This window comes from Muscardinus avellanarius (assembly GCF_963383645.1).
Source record: "Muscardinus avellanarius genome assembly, chromosome: 8".
Classification (NCBI taxonomy): Eukaryota; Metazoa; Chordata; class Mammalia; order Rodentia; family Gliridae; genus Muscardinus; species Muscardinus avellanarius.
In genome coordinates this window covers 15,114,028-15,137,550 of record NC_137794.1, presented here as the reverse complement: position 1 = coordinate 15,137,550, position 23,523 = coordinate 15,114,028, and the positions used below count along the sequence as shown (strand labels likewise).

Genomic DNA, 23,523 nt, shown 5'->3' with positions numbered 1-23,523 from the left:
ATTTTCTTAAAGAGGAACACCACAAGCACAGTGTCATGATTGACTTACACCAAGGATAACCCACTTTATAAGTGATAGAAGACCAAATCACCTGTCTGGGAGAGTTCCCTGAAAGAATGAGAACATGTTATTGATCGATTACTTCGTATTTATACCTATTTATTTATTATTTATTTATTTTTGCAGAACTGGGGATGGAACCCAGGAGTATTCTACCTCTGAGCTATACCCCAGCCTGTTTTTTTGTTTTTTTTTTTGAAACAGGATCTCACTAAGTTGATGAAAGCCTCACTAAGTAGCTGAGCCTGGCCACAAATCTGTGATCCTATCTCAGCCTTCTAATTACTGGGATTACAAGCATGTGCCACCACGCTCAGCTTACATTTTTAAAATAAAAGTGTTCTGCAGTACAATAGTAAGATTCAGATATGAAGGGGGAAATTAGTAACACATCTTGTAACTTTCAAAAAAAAAAAAAAAAAACCAAATGGCTTGACTTACTTAAGTAACTTTCAACCAAAAAATAGTTTAGAAAGATGTGGTACAGACCATTCTTCATGATGCAATGAGTCAGGTGAGACTATACAGACTTTAAGATAGAGTCCCTGCGACACAGACACTTAAAACCAAGTTGAGATTAAAAGGTGTACTGGGTGGTTAAGTCACTTTTGGCTGGGGTATTCAAGAAAGGATTAATACAGGGACTGGCCCTTATGGCCAAAACATCCTTATGGAATGATTCTGTAATTCCTTGCTATAGTGGCTTAAGCTAAATCTAGTTCATCCTCAGAGTATTGAAATTAGTTCCATCTAGCTACCGTATGGTATTTGGAGTTCTCTCCCCCAATCAAAAAGTACAATTATCTCCTTTTCTCTAGGTAATAAACTTATACACGCTATATGTAGATTAAAAATATCTTTAAAAATACAACATAATGCTTTATGAAGGATCTTGAATTTGAAAGTCTAAGTTAACAAAACTTAGCTTTTAAGGGAAAATTTACACGTAAACAGCATATGCTATGTTTCAGCAGAAAGAAATTATTACTAGTTGAAATAAAACGTAATACAGTTTTAAACAGATTAAATGGTTTTACCACAGCATTATTCAAATTGCATCCTTTGTGTGAAAGGCCTCAAGGCTCAATCAATAAGTTAATAATTAAAATACATAAAACTGTAGCAGATAATAATCACAATAAAATTGTGTTGAAATAATGTTTAAGTGTTGACTTTTCAGAAAAGGCCCATTAATAAAGACAAACTTCTTTTGCATTGTTCCTAGAAGGTCCATAAATTAAATAGTAACAGTAAGAGATTGAGAGTGCCCTACACAAGATACTTTCTGGAAATCATCTTTCTTAACTCAAGCTCTTTGAAATTCCAAGAATTCGTAAACTACTGAAACATACTACCTAACTCATATATGTCAAGGCAAAGTTTTACAAGACATAAGTAAGGATGCAAGAATGGAAGAGCAGCTTTAAGTGCTATGACTTCTTTGAAACTCCAGGCAATAAGCTAGATGTTTCCATAGTCACAGTGTCACACAGAATGAGGATACAAAACCTGAAGGCAAGTAACAGAGGTCCAAGGTTTTCAAGGTACATTAAGAGCAGAGCAATCCTGATGCAAGAAGAGAGGTCATAAACATCAGCAATAAAGAGGAACCAGCTCCAAATCTAAAGAGAGAAAAAAGTGAAACATTCCCTTGAAGAGCAGGAAAAGTCTCCTTCATCTCTTCTTGAATCACCTTGACTGAGACCATTCTTGAATGTTATATTCAAATCAGCTAATAAAAATTACTACATCATGTATTTGTTTTTCTAAATATATATTTTCAGTTGTGGAGGCTAAGCCGGGCATGGTGGTGCACGCTTATAATCCCAGCATTTGAAAGGCTGAGATAGGAGGATTGCGCAGGTTCAAAAGCCAGCCTCAGCTACTTAGTGAGGCCCATTGCAACTCAATGAGACCCTGTTTCAAAATAAAGAATTAAAAAATAGGGCTGGGGGTGTCGCTCAGAGGTTGAATGACCCTGGGTTCCATCCCCAGTACCACAAAAAAAAAAAAAAAAAAAAATTGTGGAGGCTAAGAAGTCACCCACGAGGGGACTTCCGGGAAGATGGCGACAAAAAAAAAAGCAGCATTTATGAGCCCTGCTAAAACTCGATCTCTACTGCCACAAAATCAACGCTTTTCATAACCAGAAAATGCCATCAGCAGAGAAATAAAAAATGTAAACACAAGGGTCAGAGAAAAAAAAAAGACTAGAACAACCAGAGACCAGAAATCAAGCCTGCAATGCAGCAGCAGGGCCTTGCCGGCACCACCTTCCCTCACAGCACCAGGATCCAGAGAGGAAAGATAAAAAAGAAGCTGAAGTGAGCAGCTGCGGATCATTCCGGTGCAATTCAGCAGTTCTTTCAGTGCAAAGAACGTCTAAAACTCCCAGTAGTCAAGCTCATCACACCTTCCAGGAACTCAGAACGGAGCTCAAAACCAGAAAAGAAATACACCAGCCTCACAGCCAAGGGCGTGGCATCAGTACCATATTGCCAGCAGCTCCAGCCTCACTGCTGAGGGTGTGGCAGTGGCATCATATTGCCAGCTGTGACAGCGAGTTCACCACGCCCTTGACAGCTCCTGATCAACATGCACAAGAACCATGAGTGAAAATGCGGCCCCTAAAGAAGAAATTCCTGTACTGCACGCCCAGGGACTTTGATAATCTCCCTGGGTCTGAGATTTTGCAGTCCAACCCAGTGAAGGAGTAGCGGTGGCAGAGATACCACACCTTAGTCGCAGCTCCCCGTGGGAAAAACGCCCAGCCCAGCACACCCCCCATGGTCTCGCGGGCGGCCTCGATTAACTTCCTGGGTCTGAGACTTTGTGATACAACCCAGTAAAGGAGTAGTGGTGACTGAGATTACCACAGACTCGACTCGAGATACAGAGCACCCTAAGTGAAGTCATAGTGATCCAGGGAAGGCACAAACTTCTGAAATCATGGGAAAGAGGAACAATAGAGCAATGAATGCCCACAACTCCATATTATCAGAACCTGATAACACAGAAATTCAGAGATCTCCAGAAGACCAAATCAGGAATATAACTGTAGAAATAATACAGGACTGTCGAAAAAAATTTAGAGAGAGTCTAAAAGACATAAAGGATGCAATCATTGAGGTAAAGGCCTCAATTCAAAGTATAAACAATCAATTAGACCACATGGAGAATAGAATCTCGCTCCTAGAAGAGGATCATTCCAAAAAAGAACGCATAATTTATAACTTAGAAAAAAAATCAGGCAGCAGGAATATGACATTGAAGAAATATGGGCCCATTTTAAGAGAGCTAACCTAAGAATAATCAAATAGGGGAGGGAAAAGAAGGTAAAACCAAAGGGATCAATAATCTCTTCAAAGAAATAATAGCAGAAAAGTTTCCAAACACAGAGCAAGAGGTCGATACACAGGTCCAGAAAACTTATAGAACTCCCTTTAGACAGGATTAGAGAAGAGGTTCCCCACGCCACATAATTGTCAAAATGACCAATGTGGAAGCCAAGCAGAGAATCTTAAAGGCAACAAAAACAAAAGGCCAAGTGACATTCAGAGGCAAACCAATTAGAATTACTCCAGACTTCCCAAACCAAATCATGAGAGCTAGAAGGGCGTGGAGTATCATATTCCAAACTCTGAAAGAAAACAACTTCCAGCCAAAAATTTTCTACCCGGCAAAACTTTCTATCAAATTAGATGGAAAAATAAGAAGCTTCCATGACAATCAGAAACTGAAGGAATTTATGTCTTCAAAACCAGCGCTAGAGAAAATACTCAAAGAGATTAACTACAAAGAAGAAATAGGTAATACACACCAGAACCAGAGAATCAAGATTTTCCATCCAGCAGACAACTAAGCAAAGAAGAATATATTCATGTGTTTATTGGTTAAAATCTTTGGAGATTCATTATTTATTTTAGTCTTTTACCTATTTCTAAATTTTATTGTTTGCTTTTATTGTTGCTAATTTTTAGGATTTCTATTTTGAATATTGATATACCTACAGATACAGCATTTGGAAATATTTTACCCCATTCTATCAGTAACTTTTAACTCTGTTTACATTGCCTTTGGATATACAATTTTTTTTATTTTTTAGGAAGTTTGTTTGTTTGTTTATTCTGTTGTTGCCTTGTGCCTTTGAAATCATATCCAAGAAATCACTGCCAATTTCAATGTTGTGAAGTGTTATGACCCAGGTTTTCTTCTAAAAGTTTATAGTCTTAAGATTTACATTTAGGTTTTTCATCTATTTTGAGTTAATATTTGTATATGGTGTTAGGTAAGGGTCCAACTTTATTCTTTTTCATGAAATTATTATTTTTCAACAATATTTAGCGAAAGGATCATTATTTCCTTCACCAAATGTTCTTGGAAACCTTGTCAAAAATAACTTGACCATATATGGAAGAATTTATTTCTAGGCTTTTTATGTTACTCCACTGGTTTATATATCTGCCTTTATAGCAATACTACACTGTTTCAATTAATGTAGCTTTATAAGGTTTGAAATCAGAAAATGTACATCTTCTAGCTTTGTTCTTTTTCAAGATTATTTTGGGTATTTAGAGTTCATAGTTTATGTTAGGATAGATTTTTTTGTGGAAAAAAATGTATGATAGTTTCACCTTAAAAAAAAAGAAAAAAAAATCCAATGTTATCTCTAAGTGATCAAAAGTTTGATATCAGACAAATGAATGTTATATGAGATTATCATTGTTAATTTTGGATAAATTGCTATAATATTAGATGTCAACCACTAAGCCAAGCATGGGAAGGAGGGAGGGGGAGGGAATGGTGTAGGGTAGGGGCCAAGAGGGCGATGTGTGCACGTATGTCTACACAAGTTTTTGATCCCAATATGATGTATGAATACAGTGCACCAATAAAAAAAATTAAATTAAAAAAAATAGAAGTCACCCACAAGCCATCTGCAAGCAGGAAATCCTAGAGTGCCAGGAGTGTGGCTCAGACCAAGACCACAAATCAGGGAACCAAGGAAGCTGGCGGGATAATTCTCAGTCTGAGGCCCATCACCTGAGAACTGGGAGACTGCAGGGACAAATCCTGGAGTCGGAGGCTGGCGTTCTCAAGAACAAAGGCAGGAGAAGAAAAGCGCCCCAGCTCCAGGAGCAAGAGAGGATGCTGCCTTTTCTCTGCTAATCACCTCCAGGTGCCCAGATGATTAGAGGGTGTCGACCTCCATGGAGGGCAGATCTCCTCACTCAGTCCACCACTCACAAGCCCTGGAAACCTCACACACATACCCAGTTTTACCAGTTTCGAGGTGTTTCTTAACTCAGTAAAGTTAACACCTTAAAAGCAAGCGCCACCGTTTTTACTTTGCTTCAAACCTTTTTTGTAAAATGTTGATCAATATTTGCTGACTGATATCTCACTATGATACGATAAATAACCACAGCAGGAAACCTGGAGTTCCTATGCAAAACTCAAACTGTGTTTAAAACATGTTTCAGTTGAAGCTTTGACTATTCTACTTAAAACTATACCCAGGCACCACTCAGCATTGCCTACTTCTCCCTGAAGTATTTTTTCTCTCTAGCACTTACCATCAAGTAATAAATCATATAATTGACTTACTTGTTTACTATCTTTCCCCACCAGAATGTAAGCTCCGGAGTATTGATATTTTTGTCTGTGTTGTTCATTGCTGCATCTCTAGTATTTAGAAGAGTGCCTGAGTAGATAATCTATGAAAACCTGCTAAATAAAATACATTATTGAAATAGCCCTCTAGGAAAACACAAGCTGGGTTGGGTGTTTCTATGATACAAAATAAAATAACAAGTTTATTCTAGAGCCGGGCATGGTGGCGCAGGCTTGTAATTCCAGCATTTGGGAGGCTGAGACCAGAGCATCGAGGTTCTTTGACAGCCTGAGTTACTTAGCGAGGCCCTTAGCAACTCAGTGAGACCCTGTTTCGAAAAAAATAAAAATAAAAATAAAAAAGACTAAAAAAAACAAGTTTATTCTAGGGATACTAACTTTTTAAAAAAGTAATTAATTTACTATACTTCTTGGAGTACCTTATTAATATCTGATAGATCTGAGCCCAGGGGGAGGGGCCGGAAGCCGCCTCCCTACCTCGCGAGAGTTCCGTGTTTCCCACGGGTGGTGGGGGGGACAACTCCCCTCCTAAAAGGAGGGGTCCCCAGTCCCGCGGGACACAGAGCCACAGACAGACGTGCGCTCTCTCGCTCGCTCGCTCTCCCACTCCCGCGAGTGGGAGGAATAAAGGCGTATGGTATCCATATCGGATCCCCGTGTATCTGTGCGCGCTGTGGGACATGCCGTGCATCTTTTAATCTAACAATATTATCTTCACCAAATTTTTCGGCCTGAGTTTCTGCATCACACTCTTCTCTGAATATATTCTCAAACACCTTACTTCATTTAAAACTTGACATTCTTACCAGTCCAAAACAGTAAGCATTCAAGTTGTCTCCTCGAATAAGCACGCCCCTAACCACACCTTATTAGAAATCCCACTTCTCTGATTGGGCTGCAAAAAACAATCACACCATTAAAACAACCATTCTCTGAATCCCCACAACCTCGGAAACTCTTACCATAATGAGCAATGCAAATAAGTGCCAAATAGCTGTTTGGTTATTTTATAAACAAAATAAAATACAATTTTATACAGAAGTAAACTGACTAGAAATATGTGTCAAGAGTAGTGTGTGTGTGTGTGTGTGTGTGTGTGTGTGTGTGTGTGTGTGTGTGTGGTGCTGGAGATGGAACCCAGGGTTATTCTACCTCCAAGCTACACCCCCAGCCCTATTTTTTATTCTTTGAAAGAGGGTCTCACCAAGTTGCAAAGGGCCTCACTAAGTAGTAGCTGAGGCTGTCCATGAGCAAAACGCAATCCTCCTGTTTCAGCCTCCCAAATGCTGGGATTACAAGTGTGCACCACCATGCCAGCTTTACTTTTTTAAAAAGTAAAAACAAAAAATGATTTCAAGAAAGATTTATAGGTAGCCAGGCATGTTGTGCATGCTTGTAATCCCAGTACTTGGTAGGCTGAGACAGGAGGACCTCAAGTTCGAGGTCAGCCTCAGCTATTTATTGAGACCCTCTGCAACTTAGTGAGACCCTGTTTCAAAATTTTAAAAAATAGGGCTGGGGGTGTAGCTCAGAGTTATAATGACCCTGGGTTCAATCCACAGTGAGGGGTGGGGAGATTTATAGGCAAATGATGGGTGATAAACACATAATGAGTGGTTAAAGACAAAAATATAACTTTCCCAGATCTCAAGACCCTGAGAAACCTAACTTTAATACATCTTCCAAACAAAAACCCCAAGGTATCAGAAGTCTGGCTCATGTTGGAACTTACACATATACAATTAATTCAAAGACAATTTACCACCAAGTCATGGCCAATTAAGATATACTCTGTGAAATCTTAAACTGGTATCTTTTTATAAAGATAAATATTCTATTATCAATTCTCCCCAAGAATGCCACATATATTAACAAAAATCTGACTCCTAATTTTAAAAGTTAGATAAAATGTCATTTTCATATGTCAGTATAACCCCATAAGGTATCATTGGCAAAATAACATTTATAAATGAATGATTAGAGTTGAAGTCTTGGGCTGGAGATACAGCTCAAGTGGTAGAGTGCTTGCCTAATATGTGTGAAGCCCTAACTTCAATCCCCAGCATGATTAAAAACAAAACAGGGAAAGTCTTTTGCTATTCATCTTATTTCTATAACTTGAGAAGTGAAAAGTATTTGTAGCAGAAAACTAAAAGCAATTAGATTTATGAAAGCTAATTTTTTAACAGAATAGTGTTGGAAGGTGGATAATAACACCTGTTTTATTCTAATGATAGACAACCCAATACATAATATAATTGAAATTTGTACTAGTTTCTTAACTATTTATGGAAGCAAGTCCAATCTGATCAAGTCAATATTTAAATATTAATTCTTATATTGCGCTATATAGAATTAATATTCTATAAGGCACAGGAGGTATGGAGATAAACTTTTAACATATATACATCTCCATTATACATTAAAATATTTAGAAGAAAGGCTGGGGATATGGCTTAGTAGTAGAACAATTGCTTAGCATGTGTAAAGCCTTGGATTTGATCCCCAACACTGGAAAAAGTTTTCTTTAAAGGAAAAAAAACTTTAAACAATACATTCTAGATAACTTGGTAACTGTTAAGAGTGTCGAGGCCGGGCGTGGTGGCATAGGCTTGTAACCCCAGCATTCAGGAGGCGGAGACCGAAGGCTCACAGTTTGCAGACAACCTCAACTACTTAGGCCCTTCGCAAATCAGTGAGACCCTGTTTCAAACATAAAAAGGACTAAAAAATAGGGCTGGGGGTGTAGCTCGGAGGTACAATGCCCCTGAGTTCCATCCCCATTACTGCAAAAAAAAAAAAAAAGTGTCTTAAATTGTTACTCAACAGATAAAATTAACAAACTATTTTTGCACAATTTTTGGTGTGTGTAATACTGATAATTGAACTCAGAGAAATTCTACCTATGAGCCACACTCCCAGCCCTATTTTTAAATTCTGAAACAGGGTCTCCCTAAGTTGCTAAGGGTCTAGCTAAGTTGCTGAGGTCAATTCCTTATCTCAGTTTCTCAAGTATTGGGATGACGGGCATGCAATACCACACGCAGAACACAAAACTATCTTATTTATTTATTTATTTATTTATGGTACTGGGGGTAGAACCCAGGGACTTTCTACCTCTGAGCTATACTCTACCTATTTTATATTTTATTTGGAAACAGGGTCTCACTAAGTTGCCAAGAGCCTCACTATGTAGCTGAGGCTGGCTTCGAACCTGTGCGATCCTCCTGTCTCAGCCTCAGAAGTGCAGGGATTACAAGTGTGCGCCACCATGCCCAGCTTATCTTTATTTATTACACAAAATTACTTTCCAATGATATCACTAAGGTAGATGTTCAAACAAAATGAAGTTTTCTTTGAAAGAAAAATGCAAATATAGCCAATTAAACAAGTAATTGAGGTTTGTATCTACAAGTTAGCAGGCTTACAAATACGTGAATAAAACATGACTACAGATAAAACATGACTACAGAATAGTCTAAATTGTGTTCTAAATCGTGACCTCCTGTGTCTAGATGGTTATCATACCACTGACAACCTAAGTGACGTGCCTAGTCTTCCTTCTGAGAGTACTGGAAAAAATACTGGATTGGGAATAAAATAGACGGATCCTGACCAGGCATGATCATACACCACGTTCCTACCTGTGGAAAACTCATTAAACTCTCCAAAAGGGGAGAATGATATTTACCTTATGGTAGGACTGTGAGATCGAATTAAATAAGAAACGTTAGAATGACTTACAGCGTCATGCCTGCTTTGCCAACTCCTAAACCTTAGAATATATTTTTACTTTATGGCTCTGCTTCTGCTCTAAGTCTATAAGGCATTGCTAGAAAGAACAAAATAGTGCTAACTTAGGTCATTTCACTTATGGCTTCATACTGCGTTCGCATTAGTAAACTAGACTAAATAATCTCCTTATTTCCTATGATTGTCTTTAGGATTACGTAGTATGTAGGTGTAAACTTGTATTAATACTGATTTACACAAGCTAGGCACAGTAAATGGTCAAACTATAACTACTCTGTGGCTTAGCAATCTTTTTATATCATTGGTTAACTCCTTAGTATACTTTTGGAAGGTATTACTTTACAATCTCTTCAATATTTATTAAGCCCTAATTGTACCAAATTTCTTCTGGTAGCGATCTCTTTGTCTGCCTTATTAGAAATGGGCAGTGGGCATGATTCTCCACAGATCTTCTTTCTTCCCTGAAACAATGAAACACTTTTTTTTTTTTTAATGTGGTACTAGGTACCCAGGGCCTTTCTACCTCTGGGCTACACTCTCAGACCTATTGTATATTTTATTTAGAAAGAGGGTCTCACTAAGTTGCTGAGAGCCTCACTAAGTAACTGAGGCTGGTTTCAAACCTGCACGATCCTCCTGTCTCAGCCTCCCAAGATCACAAGCATGCACCACCATGCCTGGCTGAAACACCTTTTTTTTTTAAACCAATTTATAATGTCTCATATGTCCTCAAAGTGTTTCTTATGCATTTCATTAATTAAAAAGATTTTATTGAATATTTATGATGTCGGGTTCTGTTTCAAGTGCCAGGTGGGTGACCTGGCCCTTATATTAGGAAGCATCGGTATAGCCGAGGGGAATTCACACTATATAATACTCAAATTATAAGTACATTTAAAATTTATCTTTCCATCTCCTCAGACTTTCCTCAATTATTCCTAGCATATAGTACATTTTTAGGTTTCACTGCTTCTGCCCAGCCTAGAGTGAAAATAATCTTTACTTGACAGTCTCCCTCTAAGTTAAATATTTCCTCCCTGACTTCTCAAACTTTTGGAACAAAAAACTCTATTGCCATTGCCTCCAGTAAGACTAAGAAATCAGCTCCTGTTCTGTCCTTTACTTAGAAACAACCTCCTAAAAAAATAAGAGCCATGCCTTTCTCAGTCTAAATACCCAGACTGCACTTTTCTCCCTTCTATTCCAAGTTTTCTGATAATTCTGTTTTCACTTCGGTTTTCATCATCACTGTTCCAAACAGTGGATCCTTCTCAAAGTTGAGTCTCCTCTAAATTTCTCTCTATACTCTTATCTGCCAGCTTATTTACCTTGAGAAGATTTTTCTCTCATTTCTACTTATATGACTCTCAAATCCAAATTCCCATGCTTCTGCAATGTGAACATTCAGTAAATAATTACAGAATGAATGAAGAAATAAAAAAGCCAACAATCGACCAACAAGATCATCTAATTGTTGAATTTCAAATTTACAACTAAACCAAATTCATGATTCATTTCACTCCCATTCTGGTCCCAAATAATCTCTACCCATTACCTGTGCTAAAAGTGCCTCTTTCTATATGAATTCGGCTTACCACCTGAGTTACTAAAGCTTTCCTCATACTGTTCTATAAATTGTATTTCAAAACATTTCTTGCTGGAGGTGGTGGTGGTAATCCCAGTACTTGGGAGGCTGAGACAGGAGGATCTGGGTCTGTGGCCAGCCTCAGCTACTTAGTGAGGCCCTGTTTCAAAATAAAGAATAAAAAATTAGGCTGAGGGTTATAGCTCAGTGGTAGAATGTCCCTGGGCTCAATTCCCAGCACTACAAAATAAATAAATAAATAAATAAATAAATAAATAAATAAATAAATAAATAAAATTTCTTGGCTCTACTCTTTCTAACTTGTTCTTACCATTATCACAAGATCTAACCTAGTCAACTATTTATCTCATTCTTACTCTCTTCCCATTTCAATTCTGCATATTAATTTCACATTAAACTTTTTTTTTGGTGGTACTGGGATTCCTGGAAGCCCTTCTACCTCCGGGCTACACTCCCAGACCTATTTTTATATCTTTATTTGGAAACAGGGTCTCTTAAGCCAGCGCAGCTGGCTTCGAACCTGCGCAATCCTCCTGTCTCCGCCTCCCAAGCACGGGGATTACAAGCGTGCGCCACCACGCCTGGCACATTAAACTTTGTAAAACATAATGTTCCCTGGTTTATAGCTGGCTTTTTTCTGACTACAAGACAAAGTTCATTTAAAGCAACTACATTCTGGCATTAACATTTCTCTCTTCTCCCTGCTCATCTCCTGCTACCTGCCTACATTCAGAAGTAAAAATTAAACTAGAATATTATAAAATAGCAAAATCGTCTTTTAAGTGAAATCTTGCATAGAACCCCAACATTTACAGTAGAGGATTATCCACCTTAGAAAGGGAGGCCAGAAACCAGACAGCTTGATCTTAAACTCTTATCAGTTCTCCCTGCCTCGCAGAATCCAAGAACCCCCCCCCCAAGACAGCCTGAAACCCATTCCACTTCACCATCCTGCCTGAGCATTTCCCAGAACAAACCATCTCTTTTGAAATCCAGTCCCTAATTCCCTCCATAAGCCAGCACAAAGTTTATTCTACTTATAAAACTTGACTCCGTGCTAAGCAAACTTTTCTTTCCTTATGATTACCTAGAGTAAGAAGAGCTAAACCTTACTATACGGCAGAATCTATACTTAGCCCTTATTGGTTCTTCACCATAATCTATAAGTGTAGATAGACAAATGTACAGACATATCTGCATTTGCATATATTATTATTACCCACATTCTATTGAAGAGAAAAGGTGTCAGGTAATGTTCCTAAGGTCATACAACTTGTACAAAGCAGAACCAAATCTGAACTTAGCTTGATTCCAAACCTATATTCTGTATTAGTTCTTTCCAACCTTTCCCATGTCACTGAGCATATATATAAATGATATTTGCAAAGCACTTTAAGGTAAAAGGAAGAAACTGTTCACAGCTGAAAGCAACCAGCTTTGAGTACTCAGCCCAGCCTAGCTTCCCCAAGGGTTCATGAGATCAATACTGGAGTGCATTTGGAAATTCATTAGCAGTGTATCAGCTGACAAACTCTGCTACACATACTCATTTGGTATTTGCTAGTACCTGGCATGTAGTAGAGATTCAAATATACGTGTGGATTACTGACAAAGAGAAACACGTTATGTTCGCATCAGTAACAGAAACAGACAAAAGAGCAAATAAGAGGTAAAGAGTTTCAATGCCTATTCTTTGGACAAGTCAATAACTAATTTAGATTTTGATAAGGGAAGAGGAGAAGCAGTGGTTCTCAGTTCTTTAATGTACATCAATTTCACATGAAAAGTTTTTAAATCACAAATTGTGAGCCCTGCCTACAGAGCTTCATTAAAAAAAAAAAATTGCATTCCTAAAAAATTCCCAACTGATACTGACACTGAGATCCACCTATTTCTTAAAAAAAGCAAAAATCCTAGCAATAAATGTTTCACGTGCTGAGATCTCATAAGCAAAATATATAATTCTCTGGTAGTCCATTATAAGAACATAAGTTGGTTCCAAGTCATCATGCAAGCTAGATCTTAGGACAAAAGATAAGCTTTTAAAAACAGTGCTAAATGTTCCTTGACCCAATTATAACACCATGTAGTGAACCTTAAGTATGCTATCAACAGGGACAGGAATTTCAGCTACATAAAATGTGCATGATCTATGTTGTACTTAATGACCAAGAGAGCCAGGTTAAAGCAATTCAGAATAACAGCACTGTAAGCAATCTGATCGAGGGCACACATTGCTCTGAATTTATTAGGAGAATTATCCAGTTCAATTTAATTCTAGTGGCTGAAGTGATTTAATATCGAAGTTCCAAGTAAAAGAATATTTTAGTGATATGTTTTTTCATGCTTTCAACAATGATTTGATTAATCTCTTGTACACAGGGCAAAGTCTTTCTCAGGTAGACTACCAAGTAAATTATAATTACAACTAGGAAAATGTGCATAAAATTTTGTTATAATTAAATTATTTTATTTGTATAAAACATAGGTGCATTTATTTCAGAACTCTAAAAAAATTATTTAAGGAATAAGACTTTCAAAAATTCAAATATTTCTTATAAAATTATTCCAAATCTAAAGAATACTATTTGACAACCCAGTGCAATTTTCAGATGTCTCGACCCCACACAAGGGTGAACTCAAAGGGTTTTATTTTTAAAGTTTTACTATATCATAAATATTCATACTCAATACAAAGAATCAAAGAATCAAAAGCCGATATTATGAACCTAGCATTTTGAAACACATTAGATTGGTTTGCTATAAGATCATTCATAACAAAAGAATGTTCTCTTGGAAGCTGGTGTGTATTCTCTGTAAAATAGGTGTTCAAATAAAACATTTTTACGGAGAAAGTAAAACCCAAGGAGAAGTCTGAAAGCTGAAATTTTTAAATGCCAACAACCAAAACCACAATAATCCCAAACCCGCTAATAAAAAATGAATGAATAATAGAATTATAAACCAAAAGCAAATAGTGGAAGATTAAACAGTATTTTGCCTACTTTCCCCTCACATTACCTGTTCACTGTGTATTCTTGTTCTTAGCTATCTCTCTGTTAATACATTCACTTCCTTCAAGTTCAGGCTGAACTTCTCCAGAATGAGCCAACCTAATAACTTTCCTACTTCACATTATCTCAACAATACTTCCCTCTTTGCCTAAGTCTTTTAATTAGGGTACAATTAAAAATGTCTAATATGCTCTAAAAGTAGTATTTTAAGTCAATTATTTTTATGCTTAAGTGTTTTTAATTGTATCACTTAACAAAATAAGTACTTTTTTGGTGGTACTAGGGTTCCTGAAGTCCTTCTACCTCTGGCCTACACTCCCAGACCTATTTTGTATACGTTTTTATTTTGAAACAGGGTCTCAAGCCAGCGCGGCTGGCTTCGAACCTGCGCGATCCTCCTGTCTCCGCCTCCTAAGTGTGGGGATTACAAGCGTGCGCCACCATGCCTGGCCAAAATAAGTATAACTATTAACTTAAAGAGAATATTATAATTTAGCCCCTTAGTTTATTAAATTTCATTGCAAAAACACTTAAGATATAACTGAGAAAAATAGAATCATTTACTTATAAATTGTTTAACAATATTTTAGTCAAAATAACATATTTGCTATAATCAATAAGCTAATAAAAACACAGGCTATATATAATCTAGAAAGCTAAAATATTATTGATTTTATTTTACTATAATTTTTTAAGTGATATTGCAAAATAAAAACCTCATAAAATATTTTAAGCCGGGCGTGGTGGCGTACACTTGTAATCCCCGCGCTTGGGAGGCAGAGACAGGAGGATCGCGCAGGTTCGAAGCCAGCCGCGCTGGCTTAAGAGACCCTGTTTCCACATAAAAAAGTATAAAAATAGGTCTGGGAGTGTAGCCCGTGGGAGTGTAGCCAGAGGTAGAAGGGCTTTCAGGAACCCCAGTACCACCAAAAGAAAAAAAAAAAAAAATTAAAATAACAGGCTTAAAAAAAAAAAAAAAAAACGCCAAGCCAGGCGTGGTGACTCCTGCTTGTAATCCCAGCATTTGGGAACCTGATATAGGAGGATCGTGGTTCATGGACAGCCTCAGCTACTTAGTGAGGCCCTTTGCAACTCAGTGAGACCATGTTTCAAAATAAAGAATAAGAAATGGAGTTGAGGGCGCAGCTTGGAGGTAGAATGCTCCTGGGTTTCATCCACAAAAAAAAGAGGAAAAAAAAAAACCCTACATACTGATACACAGGAAATCAATGATGACATGAAGAGAAGGCAAGTCAGAGACCTGATATTCCTAGCAAGTGTTCACTAGTGGCTGACTTCCCTTTTCTCATCTCTGAGTCTCTAGCTCACCTTCTTCCTTTTCATTTCCAAACCACTGTCTAACTTTCCCTCCAGTTCACCTTATGTACTTACTGTGAAGGCCAATTCTGTGTGTCAACCTGAGCAGCACCTGAGGTGTCCAGACATCTGGGCAAATGTTATTCTGGGTGTGTCTGTAAGGGAGTTCCTGGATGAAGTTAACAGTTGAATTGGTGGCTGGAGTAAAGTGGGGCTCATCTAATTAGTTGAAGGAAGTCCCACTAAACAGAAAGGCTAGCCTTCCTATAAAAGGAACCTCCATCCAGGCTACCTGCCTCGAACCATGACCTCTTTTTTTTCTGCCTTCAGATGTGAACTGAACCATCAACTATCCCTGGGTCTTAAGTCTCCAACTAAAGCTGCATCATTGGCTCTCCAGAGTTTTCAGGCCTTTGGCTGCAGACTAGAACTATCCCATCAGGTCTCCTGTGTCTCCAGCTGCAAAATGCAAATCTAGTATGCATCCTCCATAATCATATAAACCGACTCCATAAAATAAATCTATGCAAATACACACACACACACACACACACACACACACACACACAAACACACACACACACACAGAGTTTTGTGTCTTCTCTGGAGAATTCTAACACACTTATCTACTTAATATATCACATATCTAATAAAAAGAGAAAGAAAATTTAAAGCAGTGATATACAGATATATAATTATGTCAACAGCAGAAGAAGATTCTGACATAGCTTGACAAGGGTCTAACTTAGAACTTTTCTGAGCCAGGTGCAGTGATGCATGCTTGTTATTTCAGTGCTTGGGAGGCTGAGACAGGAGGATCACAGGTTTGAGGCCAGCCGCAGCAGCTTAGCAAGACCCTGTTTCAAAATAAAAAAATAAGAAGGACTGGTGTGTAGCCCAGGGGTAGTATGCCCTGGGTTCAACCACCAGTAATAAAACAAAACAAAACAAAACAAATCTTTAAACTATCTATAGTTTGTTATCAAATAATGTTAGTACCTGGTGAATATATACAAAAGACAGAATTATAATTGGTATATTATATTGGTATATCATATCCTTAAGTTATGGGCTAAAAATGTATGACAGGTCAAATCAGATTAAAATATTTTCCTAGATTACTCAATGGCATGGAGAAATTATAATAAAAATACTGTGGGGTGTGTGTGTGTGTGTGTGTGTGTGTGTGTGTGTGTGTGTGTGTGTCTTACTGGGGATTGAACCCAGGACATTCTACCTCCTACCTATAAACTCAGTCTTTTTATATATATTTTTAAACATGATCATGCTTGGTTGATGAGAGTCTCACTACTTACTGAGGATGTCCTCAAACCTGCAATCCTCCTGTGTTAGCCTACCAAGTACTGGGATTCCAGGTGTGCAACAACACACCTGGTTTCTAAGGTCAATTTTTAAAATGGAGGAAACACATAATGTCATCTAGCCATCCAGACTAAACAGAAAAGTTAAAATGTTGACAGTAATTATTCTGAGTAGGAGGATGACAGGTAAATTTTTCTACATTTTTCCTATTTTCTATAATAAGAATATTACTTTTAAAATAAAAGAAACAGAAGTCTAAGAAACTTTATCCAAAATAATGTTCAAAGAAAATTCTACTGAATCACTTGAGATACTACAGACAATTACCAAAGAAGACAGTCTTAAAACTATAGAAACTTTTTATAATATATTAGTTCAAAAGAGCTGTACTTTTTAAATAAAGCATATAGATAGAGATATATTATAGACTGAATTGTGTTATCCTAAAATTCATACGTTAATACCCTAAACTCAATTAAGATTGTGTTTGGAAAAAGGGCTATTACTGTTTGATCTGTAATGTCCCACCAATTGCTCATGTGTTGAAATCATGTTCCCAAATGCAGCAAGGTTCAGATGTGGAGACTAGACTGTCTCGGGACTATGTCTGTCCCTGGCCCCTTCCTGTTTCTTTCTACTTCCTGGCTGCCATGAGCTGAGCATTTGTCCTCCGCTACACCAACCATCAGGATGCTTCTGCCTTGGAGTCAACCAACCATGGACTGCACCTCTGAAATGTGAGCCAAAATAAGCCTTTCCTTCCAGAAGTTGTTCTTATAAGGTCCCACCAACAAAAAAAAAAGTATCTAATACAAGGGCCTTTAAAAGGAGATACTCAAGGTTAAATGAGATTATAATGGGTTAGCCCTAAGTCAATATCACCAGTATCCATACAAGAGGCTTTAGCATCTTTAAGAATCTACACATAGAGAACAGATCATGTGAAAACAGCCAAGGAGAGAGGCCTCAGAAAACATCAAAGCTACCAACACCTTCATCTTGGATTTCCAGACCACAGAACTATGAGGAAGTAAATTTCTGTTGTTGAAGCCATTCAGTCTTTGATATTTTGTTATGGCAACCTTAGCAAATGAATTCAAGAGATAATAAGATGCTTATTATAAAACTTACTTGGCAAATAATCTCTGTTCTATAACTTTAAAGGATGGAGCAAACCAAGAAATAAACAATAAAAAATTTGCTTCACACCACAATGCCTAGTAAGAAAGGGGCAGGAAACCATATTTCCAAACAAAATATTATTAGCTAGCACTACTAAAAGCAAAATAAAGAGTAGGAGTGAGAATCTGAGTACTAGGGACAGGTGTGAAAGCAGTTGCTCAGGTTTATAGTGATTCCTATTTAACAAAGCTCTATGAAAAAGTATCTATAACATAGAACATATTTGAAATTCTTCATTTATTTACAATATTTTCTAGTCCTCAAAAGGACATTATATGTTTATATGTGTTCATGTATGCATGTACATATGGAAATATAATGCAGAAAGCAGTTTCAGTCTTATAATTACTACTGGCAGCATACCTACAAGAGAAAAGACAGCTTTCCTGATCTTTTGATCAGCATGCATTAGAATAATATGTGTGTTTCTTTTTACTTAAACAAAATTGTAGATGAACTTATCTTTTAGAAATCTCAATGACATTTCTATAAGCATATTAATAAAACAGACCTTTTGGTTTCCAGATCTGATTTTTTCAAGATTACCTTGTCTGGATCCATCTTTCCTCTGATAAATTCTTGTTTCCAGAACTGGAGTGCCTGTTCCAGCGTTAAACCAATGCCCTTCAGGAAGAGGCCATACTGCATTCGGCCTCCGTGACGAAGATGGTGATTTTCCCGCAAGGCTTTATGTAGCTGACGCATGCAAGGTGGGAAGGATTTGGTACAAAGCTACAAGGAAAAACAGGATTTGATTATGTGGAAGCCATACCAAGTCCCCCATAATATTTACTGTAATTGTAAATTCAGCATAACTGGAATAAAAACCAAACTTATAAGGAATCATTATTGTGACTATAGATGAACATTTTCTTAATATATTTTCATACTGATTACATGTTAAGATGATCCCATTTTTAATATATTGATTTAAATAAAATATATTCTTTAAATTTACTTGAACTATTTCTTTTTTGGAGCTTTTAAATTAAACATTTTCTTTGGAAAAGAACTATAGATTTACATATAGAAATAAAAAGAGCCGGGCGTGGTGGTACACGCTTGTAATCCCAGCATTTGGGAGGCTGAGATAGGAGGATTGCAGTTCGTGGACAGCCTCAGCTACTTAGGCCCTTCACAACTCAGTGAGACCCTGTTTCAAAAAACAAAAGTCCTAAAAACTAGGACTGAGGGTGTAGCTCAGAGGTAGAATGGCCCTGGGTTCCATCCCCAGTACCACAAAAGAAAAAGCAAAACAAAAGACAAAGAGTATATACATTCAGTTTCCCTCAATGATAAAATCTCACCAAGCTATATATAGTACATTATCATGACCAGAATACAGTCACTAACATGATCCAGTAGTTCATAAATTCGCAAAGTCTGTGATACTGCCCTGAAGAGGCCACTGGGATGATCTAGGGGGGGTGATGGTAGCCTCAGATATAATTGGGGGCATTGAAAAAAATTAAGGAGTCGTGGAAGTGCCAGGGGTGTGCTGATTTTTTTTTTTTTTTGAAAAGGGGTCTTAAGATTTCCTTGGTTGTTGCCAGGTGTGATGGCGCACGCTTGTAATCCCTGCACATGGGAAGCTGAGACTGGAGGATCGCACAGGTTCAAAGCCAGCTTCAACTTCCTTAGTGAGGCTCTCAGCAACTTAGTGAGACCCTGTTTCCAAATAAAAGAGAAAACAGGTCTGAGAGTATGGCCCAGAGGTAGAAAGCCTCTGGGTTCCACCCTCAGTAACCACCCAAAAAAAAAAAAAAATTCCTCATTTGTATTCATGTACTTATTACTGTGTATATACATATTTAATTTTATGCAGTTGTATCTCATGTGTAGGTTCATGAATCACTAGCACAACCAAAGTAAAGAACAGCTCCATCACCACTGGGATCCCTCATGTCTCCCTTTCATAGCTATGTCCACCTTCCTCTACCCCGCGCCCCAGCTTCCCAACCCTTGGCAACCAATACTCTGTTTTCCACCTATAATTTTGTCATTTCAAGAGTATAATATAGCTGGGTGTGGTGGCACATGTTTGTAATCCCAGCAATTGGGAGGATGAGACAGGAGGATCATGGTTCATGGCTAGTCTCAGCTACTTAGTGAGGCCCTTTGTAACTCAGTAAAACCATTCCAAAATAAAGAATGAAAAACAGGGCTGGGGATGTAGCTTGGAGGTAGAATATCCGTGGGTTCCAACCCCAGTACTGCAATTTTTTTAAAAAAAGAGTATAATATAAATAGAATCACACAGTATGTACTGTTTGGGGACTGGCTTCTTTAACTCAGCATCATCTCCTTTATATTCATCTAAACTATGACTCTAAACTCATTTTTGTTAATTACCAAGCAGTATTCCATGGTATGGATAATTACCAAGTAATATTCCATGGTATGCATGTACCACCATTTAATTCACCATTCAGTGAATGAAAAACACTTGTGTTGTTATGAACCCGCTATGAGTACTCTTGAGATGTTTTTGTGTGAACCTAAAATCTCATTCTCTTGAGATAAATGTCTAAAAGTATAACTGCTGAGTAAAAGATGAGTTTATAAGATAAAACAAATATAAAGTAGAATACAAAAATAAGAGACATGGCTCTCAAAAGAAAAAGTCAAATAAATGTGTTATAGAAAAAAAAAGTTTTTTTAAAAAAAATTGTAGGTCTTTTCTTTAGTGTCAAAATGAAATATCACCGCCCACTTTCTATTTTGCTTCTTCACTAAGGGTCTCAACTGTACCTTGTCTGGCTTCCTCAAATACTTTCCTCCCAAGACTTGAATTCTCACTCCCTCTCACTCTTGTTGGCAAGTTCACTTTATAAAGGAAGAATGGTCTCACTTTCTTTGACTTTGCTGCTCCCTCTAGTGACCATCCAGTTTCACTTTATCCTTTGAAAAGAACTACTTCTAAATTTTTCTATTTTCAACCTAGCTCATTTAGACCTATATCCTCCCTTGGCAGGACCACTGGAAAAACTTTCAGCACACTTTTATTCCTATACACTAATATCTTGACCAATTTTTCTTACTCTAATCCCCCCCCAAAAAAACGTCAATGACTAGTTGACATCTTTAGTATGAACATGCAAACTTCCTCAATGCCTGATAACTAGTTCTCAGTTACATATGTAACAGAATAGTTAGTATTTTATAAAATAGGAAGATGAATAATACATAGTTTTCCCCTTTGATTCAGTTAAGTCAAGGAAAAAACATAGCAATTATTATATTCACTAGAATAAGTTAAACTTATATGTTAATCAAGTGCATAATGAGGACTCCAGGGGCATAAGTCAAATGCCATGACAGTGCTGTGAATGGAAAGGCAGCTCAGGTTGTTACTATGCCAGTAAGAATCTTTTGAGCCAGCTGGTCATTTGCTCCCATAATCACACAATCATGTTTTATATCTCACATTTTTCTCAATTCTGTGATCCTATCTGTGCACCTTTCCTATCCCCATACTATTTAAGCAATGCTAACCTGTTCTTTAAGATACAACACCTCTTCAGTTTCATTCAGTACAATTCCTGGATTCAGTCTTACTCAATTACCAAATGTTTATTGAATACTTATTATACGTGCAGTCCTTTGTAAATCAACAGTGAATGAGGAAGTCAAAAAACCCTGTCTTCCTTCTAGAACTGATAAATTCAGCAAAGTTGCCAGATACACAATCAACTTATAAAAATCAATAGCTTTTTTTTAAAATACTAGGGATTGAACCCAGAGCTATTCTATCTCCAATCTATACCCCCAGCAATTTTTTTTTTAATTTTTAATTTTGAAACAGGGTCTCATTAAGCTGCTGAGGCTGGCCTAGAACCTCCTAAGTACTAGAATTACAGGTGTTCACCACCTCATCCAAATTTAATAGCTTTTCTATATGTCTCAACCATGAATCCAATGAAAAAGAAATCTGGAAAACAATTTCATTCACAATTGGCTAAATTTAAAAGAAAATTTAGGAATAAATCTAACCAAGGAAGTCAAATGTCTCTACAATGAAAATTACAGAATACTGAAGAAAGAAATGGAAAAAGACTTAGAAGACCTCTCATGTTCTTAGACAGGCAAAATAAACATCACCAAAATGGTCACATTACCTGAAGTGATCTATAAATTCCATGCAATCCTTATCAAAATATCTATGTCATTCTTCATATAGCTGGAAAAAGTAATCCCAAAATTCACATGGAAAAACAAAAGAACTAGAATAGCCAAAGCAATTCTGAGAAATAAGAACCATACTGAAGGCACTAGAATACCTGACTTCAAATTATACTACAGAACTATAGTATCAACTGGGACTGGCACAAAAACAGACCTGTAGACCAACGGAACAGAATGAAACATACAGAACAAATCCTCACACTTACAGACAGTTGGTTTTTAACAAAAGAGCCAAAAGCATACATGTGGAGAAAAGACAGCCTCTTCAACAAATGATACTGGGAAAATTGGATATCCGTATGTAGAAGAATGGAATTTGATCCCTATCACTCGTCCTGGACCAAAGTCAAATCCAGATGTACCAAAGACCTAGGAATTAGAGCAGAAACTTTGCGATTACTAGGAGAAAACATAGGACTATGTCTCTCCCATAGGTCTAGTAAAGACTTCTTTAAATAAGACCTAGAAAGCTGAGGAAAATAAAGCAAGAATCAGTATATGGGATGACATTGAATTAAAAAGCTTCTGCAGAGCAAAGGAAATAATCAAGAGTTGGCAGAGAAAGCCTACAGAACAGGAGAAAATCTCTGCCAACTACTCCTTGAATAGAGAGTTCATTTCTAAAACACATAAAGAACTAGAAAAACTTAGCAGTAAAAAAAAAAAGAATCAAAAAATGGGCCATTGAACTGAATAGACACTTCTCAAAAGAAGAAATACAATTGGCCAATAAGTAAATGAACAAATGTCCAACATCACTAACAAATAGAGAAATATGAATCAAAACTACACTGAAATTTTAACACCAGATAAAATGGCAATCATCAAGAACACAAATAATTACAAATGCTGGCGATGATGTGGGGAATTAGGAACTTTTATACACTGTCGGCAGAACTGTAACTTAGAACAACCACTGTGGAGGTCAGTTTGGAGGTTTCTCAAAAAACTTGGAATGAAACCACCAATGACCCAGCTAGACCACTCCTTGATATCTTTCCAAAAGAATTAGAAGTCAGAATACTACAGCGACAAGTATGTATCCATGTTCATAGCAGTACAACTCACAGTAGCCAAACGATGGAAGCAGTCCAGGTGCCTGTCAGCAGATGAAGGGCTAAACAAGACATGGTATATACACACAACGGAACACAGTCTCACATGGTCCAGAGTTTTATGCTTTATCTCATAAATAGAAGCTGGGGGAAAAAAGATACATAAGGACCAAGAAAAAAGAAAAAGTAGAGTGAGACCAGTGGAGTAGCAGAAGGGGATGGAAGGAGGGAGACAGGGAAGGGTAAAGGGAGGACTGAGGAAGGAAACAGCTGACATAATGCTATGGCAATATATGAAGGTATTACAACCAATTTCCCTGGCATGTGCAGGGAGGAGGAGGGGAGGGGGTGGGATGTGGGGGAAACGTGGGAAATGTGTGCGCATGTGCGTTTT

At 37.4% G+C, this 23,523-nt stretch overlaps 1 protein-coding gene across 1 annotated transcript in view; it reads right to left on the bottom strand.

The window, feature by feature from the left end:
- Positions 1-23,523, bottom strand: part of PRIM2 (DNA primase subunit 2) — a gene marked incomplete at both ends in the record, with an annotated part of 291,802 nt that overhangs the window by 85,391 nt on the left and 182,888 nt on the right. Inside the window, one exon of the mRNA XM_080700663.1 lies at positions 18,436-18,621. Within this exon, the coding sequence (XP_080556789.1) occupies positions 18,436-18,621 (186 nt within the window). The remainder of the gene's footprint in view (positions 1-18,435; positions 18,622-23,523) is intronic.